Genomic DNA, 24,868 nt, shown 5'->3' with positions numbered 1-24,868 from the left:
TTAATAGGTTAACTGCCTGCCGTTTTGAAATATTATTGAAAACTGGTGGTACACCACCCAACTCAGAACCAAGCTAACCACAAAATGGTATTCGATATCTATGCGTTGGCCTGTCCATGACCTTGTTACCTCTAAACAGCCTGGTGTAAGAAAGTGTCTGTTCAGTAATAGAAATGGGCAAACGATGATATACATTCTTAATGGCTTTAAACAATGTGTATTTTCTTATAGATATCAATGAATGTGATCGGAAAGATGCATGTATTGACTCTGCGTGTAAAAATCTGGATGGTTCCTGGACATGTTTATGTCAAGATGGCAAGGAACCCAAAAAGATTAATGATTCTACAATAGCTTGTACAGGTATAATCACTGTGGGGAATCATATGATCAAATAAATCTTTAAACTAAAATAAATTTATGGGTAATATTGGATAATATTGAAGCAACTTCGCTGTAAATCTAAAATATAGCCTACAAGTATCATATGACAACATATATGAGCCGCACCATAAGAAAACCAACATAGTGCGTTATAAGTTTATAATGATAGTTGGAATCAGTCGTATGACGACATGATAAAAATGTATAAGGAGATAATGCACGGAGGGGCAACTGGGGTCTTCTTCCACCATCAAAGCTGAAAAGTCGCCGTATGACCTATAACAAAAAAATCTAGTTTGAAGAACGGGGCCTTGAACACATGACACAGGTTAATATTTAGCAACTGCATCCACTCTTTAAATAGTCGTTTATTTGAATGTTTTATATTATATTATAGTAATAACGTTCGGGAGGATAACAAGTGGTAGTTTGACAAAAATGTTATTAAATAAAGGCGGTCTTATGTACGACTTAAAATAAAATTGATATTAAATTCCTCACTTATCAGCTACTGATAACTTTGTATCTTTATTGACAAATATGTCAAGAGCATTTTTCATTCTCTGTTTTATTTGCTCTGAAGTTTGTTTGTGTAAAAACCTACATCGGAAAACGATATCAAGACATAATCAACTTCGATGTTCTAACAGGATAGAGAAAAATAAATACAAATGATACAAAATGACTGGATAATTTTAAGTGCTTATCAATATTCTAATTAACTTACATGACAAGATTACTATTATTTTTAAAAGGCAGTCATGCTTCGAGGAACAAATGAAAAGAAGAACTTGATATACTGGAATAGTGAACTTTATTTTATGATTGTATTTCTTGTACTCACCTGCGTAAAAACAGATGTAATACGGGATATAACTGGTAATGTAGTTTTATCTTATGATTTAGAATTGCAATATTATTTAACAATAAGTCATCGTACAGTGTAAAGAAGCAAATATGACATGCACTATATACTGATTCAATTGATGACAACGTTCCTTCAAGTATTCAAAGACAAAAATTATTATACTAAACAAATACAACTATATTCATAACCATAACAATCTCGGAAATGGGTTACCTTCTGCAGTTTCATTTAAAGACGCTCGCTACAGTTTCCTTTTTCCCCCCAAAATAGATTTTGATGAAATGTTCTGTATTTAAAGATCATGTCATGGTGTATTGAAAAATGAAAAAAAAAGAATACTAGGTCATCAACTTTGTTTCAATTTTATTTGCCCCTAGATATGATGCTATATTTAACATTTTTCAAAACTTCTATACTCCTAACATATATTTCAGTAAAGTACAAAAAATCCCACAGCATTAATTTGATATCTAAGCATTTTTTAACGGAAAACAATATATCTATTTGAAGCATGCTCAGAGCAATCAAAAGAAAATGATTTTTTTTTGTAAAGAAAGGAATACTTGTTCAGCAGACCCAAGGGCTATTTTTGCATATTTTTGTAAATTTTAGGTTGGTACTTCTGCTATTTCATCGAGTTTCACATAATAGAATTAAATCAAACTCTGTACATATCTTTGGTTACGCCTACCTAATCTAAAACAAAAAGAAAATTGATAGATCACCATGATATTAGATTTCGCTTAAATCAAATTACACCGAGGTGGTGTGTGGCGGACATTTATACAACGCAAGTTGGTACGAAATACGTAATCAATTTTTATTTCAAACAAGGGCATATATTCAGCCAAACCCTTGACGCAACTTACTGCAGAGATATTTAACAAGAGGATCAAATAGCCCAAGGTCGCTCAACTTAAGAATATTTGGAATAAACTCGCTGAAAGTGTGATTGTAGAAACTTTTTTCTGGATTTCTATAGGAAGAAATCATTTCATCGTTTCAACTGCCGCACCATTTACCTTTATCTTATTGGTCTTAAAAGCAAAAGGTGTTATCCACTTCATTTAGCCAATCATCCCATTAAGTTTGAAGAGTACAGGTTTAAGGCTTATCGACAAATGCCACGAAAATCTTTCAGTGTTTGAGAAAATGACTCAGAGATAACGAATTATAAAACGGCAGATTTTTAATAAGCGGATTTTAACGTGTCTCTGAAGTATTTTGATGTCATATAACGATGTAAATTTCCGCCTTTCTCCGAACAAAACCAATACTTTACGAATACGGATGTACGGTACGGGATTAGAAACGGCTGTGACTCAATGCAAAGTTAGAGCAATTTGAACTAAAAGTACTTTAAATGTTCATATTTTTTAACCATGGTGGTACTAACCCTAGCCTCTAGTCGGTATATCGTACATATTAATTAAACACTAAATGCTTGCGAACATTTTTGCCGTATGCGACGTTAGATAATTAAATGCTCTAGACGTTTTGTCATTTCGTAACCTGTTCTTGACCAACCTTCTTACATTATACAATGTAGCGCAAAAATGAGAATATTAAAACAAAAAAAGGTTAATAGGTAAAACGCAGTAGCTGTATAGTTATAAACGTAAAATCATAATGATAAGTCATTTGATTGTAAAGTCAATTTTTCATCGTCAATGTTAAAGAGAATTTTCTTGTTTTCGTATATGATATGCGATATGTTACAAGTAGCATCATTTCTAAATTTCAGCTTAAATAGTGCATCTAATTTATTTTCATTAGTCTTAAAACTTTTTTGGTCAACTCATAATAATCGTGTATTGACAATATTTTTGCAATGAGATAAATTCTTCCCGAAAAAAAACAGGTATAACTGGGGATTAGATATTTATTTTTGACTTGATAAGTAGGACTATCTGCAAGAGCAGCTATATTAAAATTATGTAGTTTCAGAACATCTTAAATAATTACTTCATTATAATCAAATAAAGACTTAAGTATTACATTCAGTCTTAAATGTTACATATCTGCAACAGGCATAATGATTATTTCTAAATTGTTTCCATTATGTAAAAAAGTAGATACTATCTCTACTCAGATTATCTCAATATTTCTTTTCTAAGATACCTTTCGTGTTTTTAGTCGACAACAAACAACTCACAAAATTTAAGCCTATGTAGATTAAAAGTTTTTTTCCCGTTTCTGTGTGTTATGGCCTGTTTGTCGGAAGTGAATATTTGATATTTATATGATAACCCGTCTATGCGCCCGTAGTATTGATCAATGCACGTATTCATTCGCAAAACTGATATATGTTATCTAATAGTTCAGACCAGATATCTTGACGACTGTAAAACTAAAGAGACTGTAGAGACAAAAAAAAAGATGCAGTTTTATTAATTCATTTATTATGTATATATTGTTTTCTAAATTAAATAAAGAAAACAGCTGAAACACCTCACGTAGGCCAATAAGACAACGATAATTGATGTAGGTTCGGTAATGGAAATGAACGCTACAGCACCCTCCAGACACGGGCTAAGCAGACCTCAATCTTGTTACAGATATTAAAATACAAATTAAATACATACTCAAATGTGTTCATACAGTGTTTAGCAATTGAAAGTGATCTTACCTTCTGTATAAATGTTTTTTACAATACAATAATTTTATTTAGCTTTAAACAATGTTACACTGTTTCTAGCTTCAAAGTCGAAGAGAACACAAAGAGAACATGGAATTTCCAAAACAAAGTATATCTTACATATATTCATTGATAATCATACTCAGTTATTTCAAAAAAATACCTGATAAATGACATCTATAAAAATGAGTTTTAGCTTTATATATATATATATATACACACACACACACACACACACATATACATATACATACATATACACATTTACATACATATATATATATATATATATATATATATATATATATATATATATATATATATATATATATATATACACACACACACATACATATATATACACATATACATACACATATATATAAAAGATTTGCTAAGACGTGACACAGAACGTTACATGAGAACATAGGTAATTTTTTTTTTCGTGAGTACTGGAGATTTTACAACTTTTATTATTATCTTCCGCGCTTAAGGTTTGCAAAGTAGATAAATTTCGCAACATTATATATTGTTTTATTTGATGTAGTAGATATGATACTTTCAAACATTTTTATAGTTGGCCAATGACAAAAATAGGGTTTAAACATTTTTATTCTTAAATCCCGGTAATAAGGGCAAACTAACAGAAAGTGATACTCGTTTTCAATTTGGTTCATGTTACAAAATCTGCAGACCCTTGCCTCCCTATTTATATTTTCATATCTACCAGTTTCTATGAACAGATTATGCGAAGACGTTCTAAATCTGGCTAAAGCTATTCTGTATTTTGGTTCCGAGATCACTTTTAAATATTTTTTAATTCGAAATCATACTTAAAATTTGCATAGGACTGAAGACGTCTTGAGTTATTTATATCACTATACCACGTTTGCATATAAGTATCATAAATTCTTTTTTTAATAGCGTCAAATGGTATATCAATATGAAACTAATAACCCCAAACATAACTAAATCCATTGTCATCAAGAATACATTTTATTTGGTACGCCCAATTATTTCCACTGTATAACCTATTATTTTCAGCATCTTGCTTTAACATTTTAAATGTCTGTTTAACAAGAGAGTCATCATTTTGTGATAACATTTTAACCAATATTTGAGCATGTTGACCTTTCGAATAACTGATAATGGGACTCGGCCCGTCTCCCCGTAAAGTGCAGTTATGTTTGTTGACCTCTTTACACCCAGAATGTACCGAATAAATTTTGTATGCAGTTTCTCAATATCAACATAAATATGGCATATATAAACATCTTCCTCAAACAAAAATAGTTCGCGGCTTAATCTTATCCAAATAGAACCGTACTGATTTTTTCACATACATGAACATATTTTCTTAAACTGTTTTTATAATAAAAAGATATTCCACCACTATATCTTCCTTTCCTGGCATTATTAGATTTATTTCCAGGAATCTGAGTACAAGAAAAACCGTCTATATCATAAATAAACTGGTCAGTTTTTGAAATCCATGTTTCGTTCAAGAAAACAAGGTCATACTCGGATAAAAATGAAAGAAAGTCACTGTCAACGATATTCCTTTTCAGGCCATTAACGTTCCAGAATAAAACCTTTAACGTTTGCTCTTCACGATCTTCCTATTTTCCAGGTTCTGGTTTGTACTCCTCATTGTTAATGAATAGTTTTTTTGCAAATGAATTTTACAGATTTCCCATTTTTAATTGCCTCATCCATTGCTGGGTACAGTGGTTTTCGTGCATCACGTATGGTCCTCGGGAGATGTGCTCCTACTCCGCGTCTTGCCGCCTTCAAGTCGTCTGCCAAGTCGAACGAAACAGTCCTAACGCGTTCTCGCTGATGACTAAACTGAAATCTCGCGAGAATGGGGCGATTTTTTGAGCCAGTCCGTTTCCCCAGCCGCTAAACTTTTTCGAAAGTAAAGGAGTCTGCATCCTCAATTTTCAAATACTCCTTGCACATGTCTTTGACTAATGCTTCGCAATTCTCCGGTGCGCTCCCTCCCGGAATTCCGTAGAATGATAAATTGTTTTTAAGTGACTGTAACTCTAGATTGGTCATCTGTTCTTCTAGTCTAGATTGCTGTTCATACAAATCTGATGACTTATTTTGAAAGCTTTTAAGCTTGCTTTGACGTTTTTAATTTCATTTTTTGTATCCTTGATTTCGGTTTTAATAGAGTCACTGTCTTTGGCTACGAATTCACAAAACTTCTCCGTTTCAGAAATCCTAGACTGGATACTTTTCATTTTTGTTTCCATGTTAGACATTTTTAAACTAATGGAATTAACAGGTTTTTCAATTTTCTCTACTGAGTGCAGCTTTTCTTTTATGGATTTAACATCTTCTATCAACTCAGAGACCCATGGCGGTGGTGCCGGCGCCGGCGGCAGTCCTACCGTCGTTAGATTAGGTGGAGGTGAGTTAGGTATGTAGGGTTGCTGTAATATTCCAAATGTAGGCTGTTGGTATGCCATTGTAACTGAACGCCAGTCAAAAAAAGGATTACTTACAGTTTGTGTATATAGAGTATCACTATTCACTCCACTATTATATCGACTTTTCTTTGTCCTACTATTATCCTTATGTGTTTGAGTGTGTAATCCACCATGCGAAATGTCCGTGCGCACTAAGTCATTGTTCTCTAACAAAGGTGACGACGCTTCTCGTTTATTTTTTGCTTTTTTATCCAATATTTCTTCTTTCTTTCCATTATTTTTGTTTTCCGACATTAGAAAAGATAATTTACCAACACATAGTCCTATTTATTATTGGATAAATCTTCTTTAAAACACTTATTTTTGAAATTTTTACGAACCGATAAAAACCATGTTCTCAGTGTGTTCAGTCACGTGATTTGTAATACTTACAAACAAAACTGTAAATTGATTTGATCATGAAGGTGCAACAACAGTTAGTTGAATCAAACATAATGGGTTATATACATACATACTCTATGTAAATGTGAGAATTGTGTACAATTAATTGCATTCCTCATACACTCGATTATCTGAATGGCTAACTAAAGAGAACTCAACTTAGATTTAAGTAATTAGTTATATTTTTCTGTAATATTTTAACAGGTGAGTTTCAGTATGTGTCAACAATGAATTTTAAAGTGGTCGGAGAAACAGTAGATGGCGCTAGTTTTCAATTTGCTCTACGCCAAAAGGTATAGACCTTTTGAATCACATTTTAACAATTAAAATGAATCTAAGCCAGATACATATACAATAATTTTGTTTTTGTTTCTTTTGGGTTTAATATCGCACCGACACAGGTATAGGTCATATGGCATAAACATATATAAAAAAAAAAGAAATATTTTAATTTGAATCTTCTTCTTCTTCCGGATAAAGTACACGGTCCTCTCTGGAGCTTCGACGCACTTGCTTCTTCTTCCGGATAAAGTACAAGGCCCACTCGAATCTAAGAATTATATTTTACCGCTTAGTATATATGTTATAAAAACATATTTTAAGAACAGACATTAAAAGATGTTTAACTCGTATTGTAATATTCTTTGAGATACAAGAAATTTACATACAGACAATGAATGATGACTCTATCTGGATAGAAATAATCAAGCCACACGATCTTCGAAGTCATGAAAGGTAAATATCTAATTAAAGTTCGAAACATCCCATTTTATTTACATATATTTTTTGTACGATTTTCATCTCGCACTGAGGTAAACTTCATAAGAACGCCGCCGACACATAATAGTTCTTAGTCAGGCTGATTATTTTCAATCCTAAAGTATGTTTATAAAATGAATATTATGCAAGTTAGAAAGAACTTGATGTTGCAACAAACAAACCAAACGGATGACACAAATGAAATCAACAAACAGGCATGGCCTAAGTTACTGTCAAATTACCTTAAAGAAATATCGAGCCAATTTCAGTTCATAGAGGCCTTATATTGTAAAATTCTTATAAATAAAACTAATTTCTCTTTTTAGTTTCAGTTTTTAGTATAATAAGACTGGTCCGCCGCGCCAATTTAGACTGGATAATATCTCTGACAATTTGAATTAACATACTTTTACATAGGCAGATTCCTTAAAATATACCGTAATTTTCATAGTTTATATTAGGGTTAAAGATGCAAACATAATATTCGTTAATCTTGTCCTTTTTTTTCCAGACGAAAACGTGCCTCTACCCGTGATATTTCTGCAGAATATATAATTCATACTACAGAAAAAAAGAATGAGACAGAACTACATGCAATTGCGGAATTATACAAAAAGCAAAAATGTAGCAAAGAAACAAATAACTGCCAGGTTGAAGACATAGGTGGAGTCAGTATGGTCTTTAATTCGGTACTTGTGTTAAATGACTCTGCAATATGCAATATCACAAGGAACCATTGCGATGAAAAAACATCTACGTGCTCCAGTGACGAAGGGAAGCTAGAATGCCGTTGTAATAAAGGCTACGTGAAGAAGAACACAAATTCTTTACAGTGCTTCGGTAGGTCATTTTGTATTAAAGGAAATGAACAGAGAGATCTTACGCGTTGCATAAATCTAGAATATTATGTCTTGTATCTTAATTATAAAGGTAGTTTTATAAGATCTAAGCCGTTAAAGACACTTTTAACATAGTACAGATATTGTTGTCACCCTTTTGTTGGTTTAACATTTGATGGTCACAGCTGTGTCGAAAGTCATAAATGTGTAACAGGACAACTTTTGGAGAAAATTGCTTTCAAACTCTACACAATCCTTTGTAAAAAATAAAACTTCCTTTATTCAATATGATGGCAACAACACATTTCATTACAAATTTTCTCGGTTTGTACTGCTGGTTTTGCATTGACTGAATAACTGATTGCTGTCCGACGCGCATCTGAATTCTTGTTGGAATGTAAATTATAACGTATTTTATAATGAGGTAGATAAAGACCAAGCACTCTGTCAATTTCAAAATTTGACGGATATCACATGTATCACTTGTAACGTGTTATAATTAAAAAATAAAACTTGAACATGTAAATAACTGATACCTATGATAAAGTAAATAAAACCAGATACCCCTATAAAAACTAATGGATTCGGACACAATATTAAGATTTTTTTTTCAATTTGTATTTAAGTCAAACGTGCTACGGTCGTAAACATTTTATTTGTTCGAAAATTAGTTTTCGTAACTTCAAATACTATACAATAAGTACTAATTTAAAAGTAACAAAAATATGTAAAGTCAGAAATGAAACGATCTTCATTTTCAAAACAATCTAAGTATTTATAGTTGAATAACAGTTTGATATCGTTTGATATCATATCATTGCTCGTGAATCACCCTCGAAAATTGATAGACCGTCATAAAACAAGAGGACCCGTTGGACGAAGCATATAGGCGTGACCAATCGGTAGATTACCTACATCCTGCTCTGCTTGTCGGCTTTCTACATACAAATTATTCTAATCGGTATTACAAAATTTTATTTCGAGATAATAATTTCAATTACTCAACAATCAGATGAATTGATATATAATAAATGTGTGGGACATATTGATGAGATTATCAATTATCAATCATTTACGCCAAAAAACATGTTTTGCATTCATGAAAATCTAAAGCACATAGTTTTTCACAAGTAAACAATTACTAGATGTTTCAAGTTCAGTTAATCCCTGAATACTGTTTGCTAACATATTGTTTCTCCCAGTCATCTTTATTTCAATTAAATGACGTATAAAGTATTTGCATCTTATGGTTTTATGTTAACATTCTCCTAAAGAGTTTATGAATATTCGCGTAAAATATATGTCAGTTTGACATCAGTCGGATTGCGAAAGCCATCTGCAAATATAGAGCTGTGGTGTAACAAGCGCATTAACGCATATCCCATGGTTACCGTGGTAATTATAAACAAATTTACGTCATAATGAACGCATTGCATATACACACACACACATACATATATATACACATATACATACACATATATATAAAAGATTTGCTAAGACGTGACACAGAACGTTACATGAGAACATAGGTAATTTTTTTTTTCGTGAGTACTGGAGATTTTACAACTTTTATTATTATCTTCCGCGCTTAAGGTTTGCAAAGTAGATAAATTTCGCAACATTATATATTGTTTTATTTGATGTAGTAGATATGATACTTTCAAACATTTTTATAGTTGGCCAATGACAAAAATAGGGTTTAAACATTTTTATTCTTAAATCCCGGTAATAAGGGCAAACTAACAGAAAGTGATACTCGTTTTCAATTTGGTTCATGTTACAAAATCTGCAGACCCTTGCCTCCCTATTTATATTTTCATATCTACCAGTTTCTATGAACAGATTATGCGAAGACGTTCTAAATCTGGCTAAAGCTATTCTGTATTTTGGTTCCGAGATCACTTTTAAATATTTTTTAATTCGAAATCATACTTAAAATTTGCATAGGACTGAAGACGTCTTGAGTTATTTATATCACTATACCACGTTTGCATATAAGTATCATAAATTCTTTTTTTAATAGCGTCAAATGGTATATCAATATGAAACTAATAACCCCAAACATAACTAAATCCATTGTCATCAAGAATACATTTTATTTGGTACGCCCAATTATTTCCATTGTATAACCTATTATTTTCAGCATCTTGCTTTAACATTTTAAATGTCTGTTTAACAAGAGAGTCATCATTTTGTGATAACATTTTAACCAATATTTGAGCATGTTGACCTTTCGAATAACTGATAATGGGACTCGGCCCGTCTCCCCGTAAAGTGCAGTTATGTTTGTTGACCTCTTTACACCCAGAATGTACCGAATAAATTTTGTATGCAGTTTCTCAATATCAACATAAATATGGCATATATAAACATCTTCCTCAAACAAAAATAGTTCGCGGCTTAATCTTATCCAAATAGAACCGTACTGATTTTTTCACATACATGAACATATTTTCTTAAACTGTTTTTATAATAAAAAGATATTCCACCACTATATCTTCCTTTCCTGGCATTATTAGATTTATTTCAGGAATCTGAGTACAAGAAAAACCGTCTATATCATAAATAAACTGGTCAGTTTTTGAAATCCATGTTTCGTTCAAGAAAACAAGGTCATACTCGGATAAAAATGAAAGAAAGTCACTGTCAACGATATTCCTTTTCAGGCCATTAACGTTCCAGAATAAAACCTTTAACGTTTGCTCTTCACGATCTTCCTATTTTCCAGGTTCTGGTTTGTACTCCTCATTGTTAATGAATAGTTTTTTTGCAAATGAATTTTACAGATTTCCCATTTTTAATTGCCTCATCCATTGCTGGGTACAGTGGTTTTCGTGCATCACGTATGGTCCTCGGGAGATGTGCTCCTACTCCGCGTCTTGCCGCCTTCAAGTCGTCTGCCAAGTCGAACGAAACAGTCCTAACGCGTTCTCGCTGATGACTAAACTGAAATCTCGCGAGAATGGGGCGATTTTTTGAGCCAGTCCGTTTCCCCAGCCGCTAAACTTTTTCGAAAGTAAAGGAGTCTGCATCCTCAATTTTCAAATACTCCTTGCACATGTCTTTGACTAATGCTTCGCAATTCTCCGGTGCGCTCCCTCCCGGAATTCCGTAGAATGATAAATTGTTTTTAAGTGACTGTAACTCTAGATTGGTCATCTGTTCTTCTAGTCTAGATTGCTGTTCATACAAATCTGATGACTTATTTTGAAAGCTTTTAAGCTTGCTTTGACGTTTTTAATTTCATTTTTTGTATCCTTGATTTCGGTTTTAATAGAGTCACTGTCTTTGGCTACGAATTCACAAAACTTCTCCGTTTCAGAAATCCTAGACTGGATACTTTTCATTTTTGTTTCCATGTTAGACATTTTTAAACTAATGGAATTAACAGGTTTTTCAATTTTCTCTACTGAGTGCAGCTTTTCTTTTATGGATTTAACATCTTCTATCAACTCAGAGACCCATGGCGGTGGTGCCGGCGCCGGCGGCAGTCCTACCGTCGTTAGATTAGGTGGAGGTGAGTTAGGTATGTAGGGTTGCTGTAATATTCCAAATGTAGGCTGTTGGTATGCCATTGTAACTGAACGCCAGTCAAAAAAAGGATTACTTACAGTTTGTGTATATAGAGTATCACTATTCACTCCACTATTATATCGACTTTTCTTTGTCCTACTATTATCCTTATGTGTTTGAGTGTGTAATCCACCATGCGAAATGTCCGTGCGCACTAAGTCATTGTTCTCTAACAAAGGTGACGACGCTTCTCGTTTATTTTTTGCTTTTTTATCCAATATTTCTTCTTTCTTTCCATTATTTTTGTTTTCCGACATTAGAAAAGATAATTTACCAACACATAGTCCTATTTATTATTGGATAAATCTTCTTTAAAACACTTATTTTTGAAATTTTTACGAACCGATAAAAACCATGTTCTCAGTGTGTTCAGTCACGTGATTTGTAATACTTACAAACAAAACTGTAAATTGATTTGATCATGAAGGTGCAACAACAGTTAGTTGAATCAAACATAATGGGTTATATACATACATACTCTATGTAAATGTGAGAATTGTGTACAATTAATTGCATTCCTCATACACTCGATTATCTGAATGGCTAACTAAAGAGAACTCAACTTAGATTTAAGTAATTAGTTATATTTTTCTGTAATATTTTAACAGGTGAGTTTCAGTATGTGTCAACAATGAATTTTAAAGTGGTCGGAGAAACAGTAGATGGCGCTAGTTTTCAATTTGCTCTACGCCAAAAGGTATAGACCTTTTGAATCACATTTTAACAATTAAAATGAATCTAAGCCAGATACATATACAATAATTTTGTTTTTGTTTCTTTTGGGTTTAATATCGCACCGACACAGGTATAGGTCATATGGCATAAACATATAAAAAAAAAAAAAGAAATATTTTAATTTGAATCTTCTTCTTCTTCCGGATAAAGTACACGGTCCTCTCTGGAGCTTCGACGCACTTGCTTCTTCTTCCGGATAAAGTACAAGGCCCACTCGAATCTAAGAATTATATTTTACCGCTTAGTATATATGTTATAAAAACATATTTTAAGAACAGACATTAAAAGATGTTTAACTCGTATTGTAATATTCTTTGAGATACAAGAAATTTACATACAGACAATGAATGATGACTCTATCTGGATAGAAATAATCAAGCTACACGATCTTCGAAGTCATGAAAGGTAAATATCTAATTAAAGTTCGAAACATCCCATTTTATTTACATATATTTTTTGTACGATTTTCATCTCGCACTGAGGTAAACTTCATAAGAACGCCGCCGACACATAATAGTTCTTAGTCAGGCTGATTATTTTCAATCCTAAAGTATGTTTATAAAATGAATATTATGCAAGTTAGAAAGAACTTGATGTTGCAACAAACAAACCAAACGGATGACACAAATGAAATCAACAAACAGGCATGGCCTAAGTTACTGTCAAATTACCTTAAAGAAATATCGAGCCAATTTCAGTTCATAGAGGCCTTATATTGTAAAATTCTTATAAATAAAACTAATTTCTCTTTTTAGTTTCAGTTTTTAGTATAATAAGACTGGTCCGCCGCGCCAATTTAGACTGGATAATATCTCTGACAATTTGAATTAACATACTTTTACATAGGCAAATTCCTTAAATATACCGTAATTTTCATAGTTTATATTAGGGTTAAAGATGCAAACATAATATTCGTTAATCTTGTCCTTTTTTTTCCAGACGAAAACGTGCCTCTACCGTGATATTTCTGCAGAATATATAATTCATACTACAGAAAAAAAGAATGAGACAGAACTACATGCAATTGCGGAATTATACAAAAAGCAAAAATGTAGCAAAGAAACAAATAACTGCCAGGTTGAAGACATAGGTGGAGTCAGTATGGTCTTTAATTCGGTACTTGTGTTAAATGACTCTGCAATATGCAATATCACAAGGAACCATTGCGATGAAAAAACATCTACGTGCTCCAGTGACGAAGGGAAGCTAGAATGCCGTTGTAATAAAGGCTACGTGAAGAAGAACACAAATTCTTTACAGTGCTTCGGTAGGTCATTTTGTATTAAAGGAAATGAACAGAGAGATCTTACGCGTTGCATAAATCTAGAATATTATGTCTTGTATCTTAATTATAAAGGTAGTTTTATAAGATCTAAGCCGTTAAAGACACTTTTAACATAGTACAGATATTGTTGTCACCCTTTTGTTGGTTTAACATTTGATGGTCACAGCTGTGTCGAAAGTCATAAATGTGTAACAGGACAACTTTTGGAGAAAATTGCTTTCAAACTCTACACAATCCTTTGTAAAAAATAAAACTTCCTTTATTCAATATGATGGCAACAACACATTTCATTACAAATTTTCTCGGTTTGTACTGCTGGTTTTGCATTGACTGAATAACTGATTGCTGTCCGACGCGCATCTGAATTCTTGTTGGAATGTAAATTATAACGTATTTTATAATGAGGTAGATAAAGACCAAGCACTCTGTCAATTTCAAAATTTGACGGATATCACATGTATCACTTGTAACGTGTTATAATTAAAAAATAAAACTTGAACATGTAAATAACTGATACCTATGATAAAGTAAATAAAACCAGATACCCCTATAAAAACTAATGGATTCGGACACAATATTAAGATTTTTTTTTCAATTTGTATTTAAGTCAAACGTGCTACGGTCGTAAACATTTTATTTGTTCGAAAATTAGTTTTCGTAACTTCAAATACTATACAATAAGTACTAATTTAAAAGTAACAAAAATATGTAAAGTCAGAAATGAAACGATCTTCATTTTCAAAACAATCTAAGTATTTATAGTTGAATAACAGTTTGATATCGTTTGATATCATATCATTGCTCGTGAATCACCCTCGAAATAATGATAGACCGTCATAAAACAAGAGGACCCGTTGGACGAAGCATATAGGCGTGACCAATCGGTAGATTACCTACATCCTGCTCTGCTTGTCGGCTTTCTACATACAAATTATTCTAATCGGTATTACAAAATTTTATTTCGAGATAATAATTTCAATTACTCAACAATCAGATGAATTGATATATAATAAATGTGTGGGACATATTGATGAGATTATCAATTATCAATCATTTACGCCAAAAAACATGTTTTGCATTCATGAAAATCTAAAGCACATAGTTTTTCACAAGTAAACAATTACTAGATGTTTCAAGTTCAGTTAATCCCTGAATACTGTTTGCTAACATATTGTTTCTCCCAGTCATCTTTATTTCAATTAAATGACGTATAAAGTATTTGCATCTTATGGTTTTATGTTAACATTCTCCTAAAGAGTTTATGAATATTCGCGTAAAATATATGTCAGTTTGACATCAGTCGGATTGCGAAAGCCATCTGCAAATATAGAGCTGTGGTGTAACAAGCGCATTAACGCATATCCCATGGTTACCGTGGTAATTATAAACAAATTTACGTCATAATGAACGCATTGCTTAATTTACTTATCTGATGCAAGTGCCTTGCCTTATAAGCCATGGTCGATAACTACCGTTGTAGGATTGTGCCAACATCAATATTAAGAATGTGTTTACGCCATTATTACTCATCGGCATTGCACACAATCTTATAAATACTTCATGAGACAGAGCTACGTACACTTTGTATAAATACAACCTTTTCTATGGGTGGTACATGGTGGTATCTTGTACCCTATGGTATGAAACGTGCATGAACTTAATTGTGAACTCACTAGAAAGATTGGAAATTACTTATGTTTATTTAACACTTATTTTGGATGATAGGGAAAATATGCTGGGACAAGTTTATAAAGTAAATGCATCAATAAATATCTAAACAGACATATCGAAAATACGTCACCGGTGCGTTTGATATAAAACCGCCAAAAATGTTACTCTGTAAGGAAAGACAGTTCAACAAAATGAAAACAGGCAGATAATGTGTTGTATGCATAGAAAGCGAGTATTTACATTTTTAGATGCACTGTGCTTAACACGTCACTGTGACGTATTTTCGATATGTCTGTTTATATATTTACTGATGCATTTACTTTATAAACTTGTCCCAGCATATTTTCCCTATCATCCAAAATAAGTAATGTTGGATTAATACATTAGCTACTACAAAAGCTTATGCTGCAGCTTTTGTAGTTGCTAATGTATTAATCCAACATTATACACTACATAGATGTATCCTTTGATAAAAAATGAATTAATAATAAAACACACTTTATTCGGTTTGAATAAATATAATATAAAGTATTATATTCAAAATATCAACAGATAAAGATGAGTGTGCTAATTATCAAGCGTGTCCACTTGGAACCGCCTGTAGCAATACCGTAGGCTCATGGGATTGCTGGTGCCCAAAAGGACTGAAAGCGATAGAAACTTCACCTGGTAAAAAAGAATGTCAAGGTATTACTTCACAATACTCATTTTTAAAAGTGTTATCTGGTACCATTTTGTTCTTCCTGAAGAGATATTTCGATACAACTTAATGAAAGAGCCGTGTAAAAGGAAGAAGATTACAGATAGTTTTTGTTTGAATTATACACAGCCCATTCCTAGAACTGCAAGGAAAGAAGGCTTACACATACAAACCATTGAAAACAAGGTATTATGACCCAGAATGAACCGTAGCGTTGCTATTTTACTATTTAATTCTAACTATAAATAGTATACACCTATTGACCGTCAAACCACTAAGTCATGTTAACACAATGGTCGATTACCTTTTTCAACTGGGATGTCTGTGTATTAACTTGGACGAAAATGGTTAAATGTGTTCTTTCCAGATCCGTGTATCCACGCGAGGTGCTTAATAAAACCAACATGTAGGCATTTTGACAACGAAGATGGCTACATCTGCAGGTTTCTTACAGATATTATATAATATAAAAGATAAATTACAATATTGGTTTTAAAACGTAAAATAATGTAAAATCTGGTAAAAAAAGCGTAAACGCTTATTTCAATTTTAGTGCAACTTTTATTCGCCTCTTTTCAATATGAACTTTAATACAAATGTTCTTAAGCCATACCTTTCGGGACAATATAACGGCAAGGGCATAACGTGCGCTTGTAATTCCGTATAGCATAATGATAAGGTCGTATGCGCTTACTTCGGATACCCCTTCTTATTCGAATATGCGCTTATTTACCAGATATTACAAGGTTTGAAAGGTGTAAGTATTAGACACAGCAAGCACAGCGAGAGTCACAGATCTAAAAATCTAAAAGTAAGCCAACTGCAAATAAAACATTATTTGCTTCAAATATTTATTAACAAGTTCAATTTAAATCAAATGAACGATAATCATAATTCTTGTTTATTTTTCTACTGTAAAGTACCCTTGATGAGTCACTTCATGGTTTTGACTGTTAGTAACACAATATGTAAAGCATCTGCATTCACATTGTTGTATAATTTTCAGATGTCAAAAGGGGCGAAAGGGAAAGTACTGTCAGGAAATTGACTATGACCACCGTGAATCAAGTATGGATTTAAAATTCATTTTGAAATTACATTTTTTCAAACTTGGACATTTTGTAACTTATTGCATCACCTTTTTACCAATTTATTAAATAAGGTATATATATTGTAGATTCATTATAAATGAAGTCTTATGTTGTATCTGGTATCAGCCTCATTTGCTTTACCTTTTTAGGTCATCTTTGTATTTTTTTATATAAAAATCGGTCTTCGGCCAATAAAAGATAACAGATAAGGGTAGATGTCTCGGAAGCACAGAGCACCACAAATTGCCCCAGAGCCATGCATTTACAAAATAGGCCCAAAACAAAAAGAAGCTGTAAGGCAACACCAAATTGAAAAGTTGTTCAACGGATTTTTTTTCTTAAAAAATTTAGGCGGCGAATGAAAAAATAATTTCGATATTTGTTTTTTTATGAGAAAAGCAGGAGCGAGCGAAGAGCAAAAATATATTTGTCTTGTTTTGGCTCTAGATTAACTAATAAAACCTTCAAAAAGAATGTATAGCCCTTTAACATAAGAAATAATTCGCCAATGATTGAGAAAAAATGGGCACATTTTGATTTGGGTACATTTTGACCTACAGACGCACAACAAAGCGAACTCATGGAAATTTGATAACATTGACATACAGTTAAGTGTAATCAAATAATGTATGTGTTTATAAATGCTGTTAGAAAATATATACAACAATGCAGAAGTCTACACCAGTAGAAAACCATTCCCACATCTCTGAACTGAATCTTGACAGAGTTATGCCACTTTTTAACTGAGATTGTTTTGGGTTAAAGTTTTATATAATGTCCAATATATATGTTACTTTCCAAGCTATTGACTATTATGACCCTTTCACTGGCAAAGCTCTAATTCAGAGTCAAGCACTGAGAAAAGTCGAAAACTTTCTTAACAGATTAAACTTGTTGTGTAGCAGTGTGTATATAATTGGTCTATAATATCGGTTGTCCGATTAGCTCAGTTGTTAGAGCATCTGACTTGCAAGCAAAAGGCCGCCGGTTCAAGTCCCTTTATCTGGCTGCACATTTTCCCGCTCCTATTTCATTGGTGCCATAAGTATGGTGACTAGCCTTGGAATCCTAGAGCTAGGGTGAAGCAATGGATGGGTAAGTCATCTGAGTTTGTCTTTAAAACAAAGGAGGGAGGAATGTAGTTGTGTGTATATAACATATATAATTAGCCTATGATATCGATTGTCCGATTTTGGTAGAGCATCTAACTTGCAGGTAGAAGGTCGCAGGTCCAAGTCCTATATCGACTGCATATTTTCCCGTTCCTATTACAGCTGAAACAACTCTCAATTAAGATCTGGTTAAAATTAACATTATTCTTCTCGAGGACTGAAAACCTTTGAAGCTCTAAATTGGTCTGAACACAATTCATAATGTAGTTCCAAACCCCACCCACTTCCGTATAAAAATACTGATCATTTTGACAGGACAAAACAGAAAACAGAAATGCAACAATATGTATTTACCCTTACCAAAATAATGTAAACAGACTGATGCTATCAAATATACAAGTGTGTGTTTCGATCCAATTTTCAATGAAATAAGTCCGAATTTAGTAGGAAATCAATTTGATAAACATTGGAAGAAAATGACGTAGCTGCATAAGGGTTAATAACTTTAACACAACTGAATATAAGTGCCCTGATATATCATAGACGAAATGTATATTTTGTGATTATATGACCTTTTAGAACAATCTGGGACTGGAATTATAAACATTTGTACAATGCACGTCCGTAAAAAGTAGCGCACGAAAAACTTTTGCTTTGAATTTTTTTCAATGGGGCGAGCGCAAGTCAAAAACAAACAAAACAGAAATTGTGTTTCTGAAAATATACAAGCGGCAAATCCGATGAACAATTTTTTAATTTGGTTTGGCCTAACGGAAAAAAATATTATAGACGGTTTGCTTCAAATATCCAATATGTACATTTTGAACTCAGGCAAAATATAGAAAAAGGGGACGGAAGAAGTAAGACCAATATAATATAAGTTAAAATAATTCAGTGATTTCATAATGAACAGTGTGATATGTAGCGGATAACCCTCGTTTTCTAATGCCAAAGGCCAAAGTTCTGTAGGAATGTCAAGGTTTTAAAAGATGACTTCCCACAGTTTCGACTGTAATTCGGTGGAATCAGTATAAAGCCGGGATCATTCTTCTTTTCAGAATGAATTATCCTAGTTAAGATGGAGTGTCAAAAAGTCAAATATCTGATCAAGGTCACTGGACCACAGTTAAAGAAACCTTTTAAACTAGACGCCTTGACAAGTCTATATAGAAAGGAAATACTCATGTTCATATTAGAATAAAACATTTGAATGATATCTCAATATTTTGCCTAAGTTTTAGGTATTTCTCTGTTACGCTTTTCGTGTATGAACTACAAGCAACACACTATTCAATGTAATAAGCTTTCTGTCAGTGTAGAAAGAAAGTATCGTGTGTTTCTTTGAAACTGCCTACTAAGGTGTTGAAATGTGCTCTTTACAATATAAGGAGAGTTTGACTTTTATCAATTATTTTCATACACATATTTTCTCAGCATGACGAAAACGAAAAATTAAGATGGAGAGGAGAAGGAAATAATAAAAATGACAAAGTACGAAATTCGGTCATAGAAAATGTGTAAACAAATACTTACAGTCACGGTAGTCTAATTGAGGAGGTTTGGGTTATAGCGATACTACGAACATAACCACAAATTAAATATATTGCACAGGCAATATCTCCACTGTTGAACCCATTCATATAGCTTTCTATGGGCTATGGACGGAAGTGAAACGATGTTAAATCCTTGTTCTCAAACTTGCATGACCGGTTTAATTTGTTAGGCATCGGAATGAATTTTTCTGACTTCACTTTTTTTTATTAATGTTTTTTAACTGCAAAAGATATGTTTAAGTCCCCATCCCTACAAAATAGTAACAAGACAAGGAGCATCATGATTACACTGTATTGTATATAATTTAACTGTGAATAAATAAAAAATAGTATTTCAATTTGTGTATTAGATATTTTTTTGACAATGCATTTGAAAATGTCCGTTTTAAAGTAATTTAATAAATTTCAAAGAAATTCCAAGAACTTTCATGGTATAAAACAATAAAAGATGTAAAGCAGGCTCATTCCTTCTTTCGGATTCAAATTCAATATCATATTATTACCAACTAAGTTAATGATATAATTTAACTGATGAACGATGTCTTATTACCTCGAGGGTGTATATCAGTATAGGTTTATTTCCTTTTTGCCAAAATCGTTTACCGTATAGTGGGTTTAATTCTGAGGGTTTTTATTTCTGCTAAATTTGCGGGTCGAGGCTGTCACGCAGAAATAAATTACACACATTTAAACTATCAGCAGAATTTTTTGACGCAGAGATAAATAGAGAATATTAGGTTACTGTCGGATAAATTTAAATTTATTAGATGAGTCGAAGAAAATATATTAGGCGAGGTTCTACCGAGCCTTATATTTTTTCGTAGACGAGCCTGATAAATTAAAATTTTTCAGACAGTAATCTAATATTCTATTTATCCTACCTGCTCAGAAAATTGGGTAAAAAGTAGTTGGAAAGAGCAAAAGCTTGCAGACTTGACGTCATATATGACCTTTGCAAGTGCAATTCAATTTGTGGGTAAAATTGAAAAATTGCAATAACTTCTTTGTTTCTGGATAAAAACTTCTGATATTACCACTTATTTTCTTAATTAGAACATTTCCATTACAATGATAACGGTTTCAATGAAAAATTCGGGAAAAAAGTGTTTTTAAAATTTCTGGCTGAAGTGCTGTAAAAGTGAAAAATAGGAACAACTTTTTTGTTTCGGGATAAAAACCTATTATTTGACTCATTTTCTAAGTTCAAACATTTCCAATACAATGGTTACGGTTTCAATGCAAAAAAATGATAAAATATGTGATTTCAAAAGTTCCCGCAAAAATGATATCTTGACAGCAAAGTTTATTAAGCAGGCCGATTTTGTGCTATATCTTATGAGGGTAGGATAAAGTTTGATATTTCGCTTAATATAACCCGATATCTTTATCTCACGGGTTATTCGTCTGCTGTCAAGTTATTCACACAGTACCGATTTTGGTTAATTGCTTTGGTTATTGTATCAATCTATTGTCCACGAATAAATGGTTACCGTTTCGGGCGTGTAATCTTTACAAGTGCATATCACAAAATTTTATGAAAAGTTTAACAACTAATTAATGTGTATTGTAACTGTTGTAACTGAATGGACTGTGAACGGACTATGTACTAGATTTTGCATTTGCATATATTTGTAAATAAATTGTAAATTTTTATACCAACAGTGCTACATTTTATGAAAATGTCTTTCAAAATGAATTACGGGTACTAAACCACAGTATTGATTTTTAATAATAATTTGATAATGCACGGTAACGAAAAGAAATCAGATTTAAATCAGCTGCGCCAACTTCACTGTCCTAGATTCCGGCCTAGATAATGCTACCAAGACATACCTGATGAGAACGATGTGGATTTTAGTCGTGAATTATGACGTAATAAATGCGGATGCTATTTCCCATGCACAGAATTTACTTCCGATTTATGGAAACCGCAAAATTAATTCCTGCTTTTCTCGAAGGTCGAAGAAATAAAATATGCAGAAATAAACTAGGCCTGTTTTAGGACAAAACTGCAGAATTGTTTGCCCGCAGAATTAACCCGCTATACGGTATAATTAAACTTGAACCGCAACTGATTTCAAATATTAAAGGTGTCACCATAAACTTAAAAGTAAAAGCTAGTTAAATGTTTCGAGAGCGGTTCAAGATTAGAAATCTATCTATAAGAGTCAAAATACCTAGTTTATTTTTATAAGGAAACATTAATACACTTCATTGAGTCAATATATTCCAACATTTATTCCAACTTGTATGTTTTCAAAATCATGGATTTCTTTCAAAGTCACCATAATTGTAAAAAGTTTATACAATTTTTCAAGACCATGCAAATACTCAAACAGGTAATTTTTAAATATTTCCTACAATGTCAATAAATGAACTACATGTATACTTGGTACTTGTTGATTTTCTCTGAAAGGTAAAAATAACGTTGATCTTGCAGCAACACACCTACACCTGAATCACTTTACGTTTGTTTTTTTTTTGGTAAAGATTCAAACATAGAAATATTCTTTATAAAAACAACACTGTCATTTGACATTTTATATCGGCTCAAAATGGCATTATCGCATAAATTGAAATGTTCTTAGTTATCACCTTTTTTCTCTTACAGATTTCAAAACAACAATGTATATAATATGCGGTACATTAGGAGGAATAGCAGTAATTTGTATATTCATTATTATTGGGGTGTGCAGGTAATGTCATGTAAATATACTCATATTATTTGCATGTCCGGACAAAAAGAGGTTGATTTTATGATCTTGTATTGAGGCCTATTACTTTCATACTTAATCGTGACACGATAAAGGCGAGGCAATGAATGTAACCCATTCTTGCTTGTAACATGCCAATGTGTTTACGTTTGCCTCCTATGTCTTCAGTAATCTTAAATATTCTGTTATCATCCGAATAGGTCATTCACAATCTTTCCAGGTGTATAATATCTGCTATGCATCTGTTCAAAACATATATACAATAAAGGCAGACGAATGTTGTTATGATTTAGTTTGAACACAAATCGATGCAGTTTCAAGTCATATAGCGTCATCCCAGCTTTTCACGATTCCTTTGTTGGAAAAGTTCGACCTGTGACAGAAATGGTTTCGCAAGACTTCATAACCTTTAGTCTGCTAGTAGCAACTGATTCTACGACCAGTGCTGACCAAGATCAGTTTTCAATTTTTTGGTCTGCAGTGTTCGATATTCAGTCATTAAATTTTCAGTGGACACCTTTTTCAATGATAAGCACTACTTCTAAAACTGAATGAAGGACCAGTCCATTTAAGAAATTTAGCAGTGTAAAGGTTAAGAGTCTTATCATAAATGAATGTCAAAGTAAATGGCGAGTACAACGATTTCGAATATATTCCCCTCTCTGCTACATTTATAAACAAACACAATTTGGTCATGCATCTATCTCTATTTGACTGTGTGGGTTATATTTTTATGATTTTTTTCAGAAAACGTTTGCCTCAAATACAGAATTCATCTTCAAGAACCAGCTCTGGAGGACAAACCATTCCTAATAATGCAAGTAATGTCTTAGACATCCCAACGTCTAATCAGCCACAACGCCAAAAAGCTGGTAGATCTAAAGGCGCCCCTCAAAGGGGAAACACAAATAAAAGAAAAGCGGAAAAGGGCAGGGGCTTACAATCTAATAGTTACAGATATGGACAAAGAGCAGATTCGACTGATTACAACATTTCGCATTTAACACGTGACGAACATCAATATGAAACAATCCGTGATGATCATGTGTACGACACTATTCAGACGTATGTCAACATGTGAACAGAGTGTAACTGTTAACACTATAATATCTTATAATACCCCAGTCATACATACGGCGCGGAAAGCTACGTCTAGCCACGGATAAAAATGTAGTGATCCGTATCTATCCGTATTGATACTTACCTGAGACGTACCTTAAAGTAGTAATCCGTATCAATTCGTACCAATCCGTATGGCTCAGGTACGGATCGATACGGGTCACTACGTTTCTATCCGTAGCTAGACGTAGCTATTTGCGCCGTATGTGTGACTGTGGTATTAAAGGAAGTGGAAACTCTAAAACTCTGCTTTGTTGCTGAATTGTAAACATGTTGTTTTATTGAAACTATTGATTCGGGTAGATCTGAAAAAAGGAACAGTGTTTGATATCGTAAAGTAAGAAAGTTTTAATCATAATGTTTTAATCATGTTTCCAGTACATGAAATTGTGTTGTATCCGAAGCTATTTCCATTGTTATTAACAAGATCAAATTGTAAAGAGTCAGGATTAATAAAGAAAAATTATTTCATTTCAGAAAAATGCTGTTTCGAAAATTAAAAGCCATTTTTGTAACTGGAAAAATTTATGTGAAGCAAAAGAAAAACTTGATAAACAAGTTTTTGGCTCAACTAATTTTTGTTACTATATATAAAACATTTAGTGTGACATCTGTCTTTCCTTTAATCATCAACGACTGTTACAACCAAAGAACTATGACGCGCTAGGTATAAGATTAGTGAAAGATAGCAATCGCTGATTGGCTGAGTGTATATATCGATGTAAACGTCACGCAGATCTTCCTTTTATTTTATATCCTTTTCTTTGTCGGCTGCTAGAAGTAAAAGAAGTAAAGAAAGTAACACACTATTCAGTGTCCTTAAACCCAAAATGTTGAATGTGTTAGAGAAAATAACTGATGGAGTTATAAAGGTAAATTCACCCACTGGATATGGAAAGGATTAATAAGATAATGTACTGCATGCATTCATTACCAAGGTTTAAA

General features: G+C 32.7%; 3 protein-coding genes across 3 annotated transcripts in view; all 3 read left to right on the top strand.

The window, feature by feature from the left end:
* LOC123543072 (uncharacterized) overlaps positions 1 to 1,039 on the top strand; it is a 40,290-nt gene extending 39,251 nt beyond the window's left edge. Inside the window, exons 28-29 of the mRNA XM_053532079.1 lie at positions 232 to 363; positions 1,035 to 1,039. Coding sequence (XP_053388054.1) covers positions 232 to 363; positions 1,035 to 1,039 — 137 coding nt within the window. The remainder of the gene's footprint in view (positions 1 to 231; positions 364 to 1,034) is intronic.
* Positions 866 to 11,308, top strand: LOC128551290 (uncharacterized). The gene is made up of 5 exons (XM_053532078.1): positions 866 to 1,263; positions 6,974 to 7,062; positions 7,419 to 7,504; positions 8,040 to 8,368; positions 11,157 to 11,308. The coding sequence occupies exons 1-5, from the start codon at positions 1,146 to 1,148 to the stop codon at positions 11,306 to 11,308; spliced, it is 774 nt and encodes a 257-aa protein (XP_053388053.1). The 5' UTR covers positions 866 to 1,145.
* A 2,340-nt stretch (positions 11,309 to 13,648) lies between these two features.
* On the top strand, positions 13,649 to 23,941 carry LOC123542621 (delta-like protein D). Its single transcript, XM_045328549.2, has 6 exons — positions 13,649 to 13,945; positions 16,187 to 16,321; positions 16,702 to 16,777; positions 17,341 to 17,402; positions 22,702 to 22,786; positions 23,552 to 23,941. The coding sequence occupies exons 1-6, from the start codon at positions 13,780 to 13,782 to the stop codon at positions 23,883 to 23,885; spliced, it is 858 nt and encodes a 285-aa protein (XP_045184484.2). The 5' UTR covers positions 13,649 to 13,779; the 3' UTR covers positions 23,886 to 23,941.
* Positions 23,942 to 24,868: the final 927 nt, after the last annotated feature.

The sequence above is a fragment of the Mercenaria mercenaria genome, chromosome 19 (assembly GCF_021730395.1).
Source record: "Mercenaria mercenaria strain notata chromosome 19, MADL_Memer_1, whole genome shotgun sequence".
Taxonomy (NCBI): Eukaryota; Metazoa; Mollusca; class Bivalvia; order Venerida; family Veneridae; genus Mercenaria; species Mercenaria mercenaria.
The sequence above is the reverse complement of the archived record's forward strand: the minus strand, read 5'-3'. Positions and strand labels throughout refer to the sequence as shown.